We start from the raw sequence: 3,421 nt of genomic DNA, 5'->3' as shown, positions 1-3,421 counted from the left end.
AGCCATTGCCAACATGCAGCGGAGAGCGGACCTAATGAAAGGAATCTGAGGTACGAGATACCAATGATGATTCGAAACAGCTAGGCCTAGGCTCGCGAGACTCTTCGTTCCTCTGTCCTCTCACTGCCAGCGCCGCCTTCGCCATCCTTGCGCCGCTGTGCTCACCTCGTCGCACCGCCGACTGCGACGAGGGAGGGTTTCCAAGCCGTGGGTGGGGGTCCAATGCGGAAGGAAGATGGCCCCCTGGCCTCTGAGAAAATGGGCTTGGCTGATACCGGCCCATGACTAGGCTACGGCCTAGGAGCATCTGTTCCCTGACGTAGCCACGTCATAGCTCTCCAGAATTAGGCACCATCCTTCCTTGCTCCAACCAGCCCTAGGAAACCGGCAGCAAAATGCGCGCGAGGCGGTTCCATTTCTGCCACCCCATTTCGATCGCGTTCCCAGACACAGGGCGAGGCCGTGGGGATCGCGTCCGTGGAGGTGAGAGCGTAGATTTTGAAATCGCTGGCTCCCTGCGAAAATTCCCGATCCGTAGCAAAACTAATTCAGCGTGTTATTCTCTTTGTCTGTCTCGTGGTTAATGTCGCATTTTGGGGATTAGCTTGGTCGCAGATTGGTATGTGTAGCTGATCGATGCTCTAGGGGGATCCTGGCGCACTTGTCTGAATCTTGTTCATTTGTCTTGTTTGCCAATGCGTTGATTTTTCAACCTTGTACATTGGTAGATTCAGTCAGTTTATATTTCCTAAAAACTGTGTCATTTTAGAAATTCCTTGTGTATTCATCCCGCTTACTACTTTACTAGGCATGGTCGATCAAAGTGCCGATTAATTCTTGTCATCCAACATTTTTTTAAGGCGACCATGGCAGGCACAGGCACGGTAAAGGTCCACAACGTCTCACTTAAAGCATCAGAGCAAGATATTAGTGAGTTCTTCTCATTTTCTGGTGAGATTGTGCATGTAGAATTGAAAAGGTTAGTGCCAATATCATCTCCATGATATATTTCGGTAGCATAAGCGCATGCATGATTTGACCTGGAATGCTTTTGCAGTTGTGATGAGCGGTCACAATTTGCCTACATCACGTTCAGAGATAATCAAGGAGCAGAGAGGGCTATGCTTCTTACGGTATAGGTTTTTGCGTTGGTTTCTACTGTCTGCTACAAATTATTTATGACGATGATCATCTTCATACACTTTGCCAATGAAATAAGGGCCTGCAAATTTAGTATTATATCCACTGATTTTGTTGAATGAGAGATGGTTACTACTACTACTTCTCTTTTTCTAGATTTGAGAGTCCTGAACTTAATATGAATATGCAGTTTGCATACATGGTTTCTTCCATGAAACTGCCGTGTATGATGTGTTCTTGTTATTGGTCTTTAACTACTATATTTTCCATCTCATTTTATTTTCTTGTCTTTTACCTAACATTGTGTTAAAGGTAACCTTTCTACACTTATGAACTCTATTACGTAAATCCGTGCTTTAATGCAGGGAGCGACTATAGAAGATATGGCTGTCATCATCACACCAGCCACCGATTACAAGCTACCGGCGTTTGTTTTAGCTGATCTAGAGGTAGAACCATGTTACATTCAAATCCCCCATTAGCAAAATTTCTTTTAACAAGCTCAGACTCCTAATGCCACCAACTGCATTATCAGTCAAAAAACACTGGTGGCATGGAATCTGCTCTTCAGAAGGCTGAGGATATTGCAGTTTCTATGTTAGCCAAAGGGTTTGTTCTCGGCATGGACGCCGTTGAAAAAGCAAAGGCTTTCGATGAAAAGCATCAGCTCACATCAACTGCAACTGCCAAAGTCGCTTCCCTTGACAGGACAATGGGCTTAAGCCAGAAGTTCAGCACCGGGACCTTAGTGGTGAATGAGAAAATGAAGGAGATGGATGAGAAGTACCAGGTTGCAGAGAAGACCAAGTCAGCATTAGCTGCGGCCGAACAGACTGTCTCTACTGCTAGTTCTGCCATCATGAGTAACAGGTATATCCTTACAGGTGCAGCATGGGTAACTGATGCCTACAACAAGGTTGCAACCACTACAACTGATGCTAGCAAGTCGATAAAGGAAAGGATGATGGCTGAGCAGGAGGGAGCCAATCAGAGCGGTGAAACCGCAAAAGTTGATTTGCTTGAAATCTCTGAAGCGGATGAGCAAGAGTGGAAGCGCCATGAAGATGACTCTGCAAAGAACGCTGTTCAAGAAAGTCCTGAAATGACTTGTCAGGAGAGTGAGCATCAGGCGGGTGAACGTCAAATGACTAATGTAGCAGGTAACTCTAAAACGGGTATAGAGGAGCATAAAAATCACGAGGGTGAAATAGCAGTAGTAGCTCACATGCAAGAAAACATGGATACAGCTGAGAAGAATCCTAGCTGCCACGAGAGTGAAGTATCCAAGGCCAATGTTCATGATAGCGTTCTAATGACAGAGCAAAGTGAGCGAGAGCATAATCAATGCGAAGGTGAATTTGCAAACAGTCATGTCCCAGGAAGCCCTGTCACTATTCCGGTCACCGTGTCCACTATTGACGGGAACTCTAGCAACAGTCCCAAGAAGCCTGATTCTGCTGAGGGTTTTCTATGATATGTTATTGTAAATCTAGATTGGGGGTGATGATGATAGTTCATTTCAGCTCTTTCTATTGGATCTGTCATCCTTCTTGCATAAATAGTTTTGTTCAGCTCTTCAGCTAAATTTTTCACCCTTTAGTGTTGCTTTCGGGCAATAGTTTATTCAGCTCTTGCTGTTGATTTTGATATCCTTCAATGTCGTTTCTGAGCATAATAGAGGTTATAAAGTTGTAGTAGCAACATTTTATTGTTCTTTGAATATTATTTCCATGAAGCTACAACTTGAGCTGTCTTCTATATTTCTTAACACAAATTGTTTTACCATCTGTGCTGGAAGTATCATCTTAGTTATTTTTTTTCAACTTTGCTCCTATCTTGTTTAGGGAAAAGAAGTATGGGAGGGTGAAGCACCGATCAGGCAACTAGAGTCTAGAGGGGTGTAACACCTAAATTTGGAAATCGTATGAAGAGAGAATATTTCCTTTATCTATATGTGTGTACCATCTCTACTTAATATCACATGTGAATAAACACCATCAAAAGGGGGATTTAATAACCAATGACATCTAAATAAACCTGGCATCATGCGGAGTTTTACTTGATTGTGCATCTGTGGCTAATAAAATAAAGGTATTGTTAATATATTAATAGACGCATGGATTTAAATTCTATTGTTGGAAAGCAAAAATTCTAAAGAAATGTGGAGAAGGGGAAAAGCATTAGCCATCACCAAATAAAATTTCTTAAAAATAGATTAATTTATCTCATGTCATATTCAAGTGGGATATTTAATTTGGAGACAAGTTGTCACAGAAATCAA

The 3,421-nt window shown here is 42.8% G+C and overlaps 1 protein-coding gene across 3 annotated transcripts; it reads left to right on the top strand.

The window, feature by feature from the left end:
• The first annotated feature begins 330 nt into the window (after positions 1 to 330).
• On the top strand, positions 331 to 2,927 carry LOC103653942 (putative RNA recognition motif containing family protein). 3 transcript variants are annotated; one of them, XM_008680754.4, is made up of 5 exons: positions 331 to 483; positions 861 to 979; positions 1,058 to 1,133; positions 1,506 to 1,589; positions 1,676 to 2,927. In XM_008680754.4, exons 2-5 carry the CDS (start codon positions 867 to 869, stop codon positions 2,612 to 2,614), a joined length of 1,212 nt encoding a protein of 403 aa, XP_008678976.1. In that variant the 5' UTR covers positions 331 to 483; positions 861 to 866; the 3' UTR covers positions 2,615 to 2,927. The 3 variants fall into 3 exon arrangements, with proteins under 3 accessions (XP_008678976.1, XP_008678974.1, XP_008678977.1); XM_008680752.2 differs by having other exon boundaries at positions 390 to 483; positions 809 to 979; positions 1,676 to 2,725; XM_008680755.3 differs by having other exon boundaries at positions 472 to 619; positions 1,676 to 2,725.
• Positions 2,928 to 3,421: the final 494 nt, after the last annotated feature.

This window comes from Zea mays, chromosome 4, assembly GCF_902167145.1.
Source record: "Zea mays cultivar B73 chromosome 4, Zm-B73-REFERENCE-NAM-5.0, whole genome shotgun sequence".
In the NCBI taxonomy this organism is placed as follows: Eukaryota; Viridiplantae; Streptophyta; class Magnoliopsida; order Poales; family Poaceae; genus Zea; species Zea mays.
This window is presented reverse-complemented; position numbering and strand designations above follow the sequence as displayed.

Bases quoted from the DNA above. Each gene is read 5' to 3' on its own strand.
- LOC103653942 (XM_008680754.4), top strand. From the start codon at position 867: ATGGCAGGCACAGGCACGGTAAAGGTCCACAACGTCTCACTTAAAGCA. The intron at 980-1,057 runs GTTAGTGCCAAT...ATGCTTTTGCAG, and splicing joins GTGCATGTAGAATTGAAAAG to TTGTGATGAGCGGTCACAAT. The intron at 1,134-1,505 runs GTATAGGTTTTT...GCTTTAATGCAG, and splicing joins AGAGGGCTATGCTTCTTACG to GGAGCGACTATAGAAGATAT.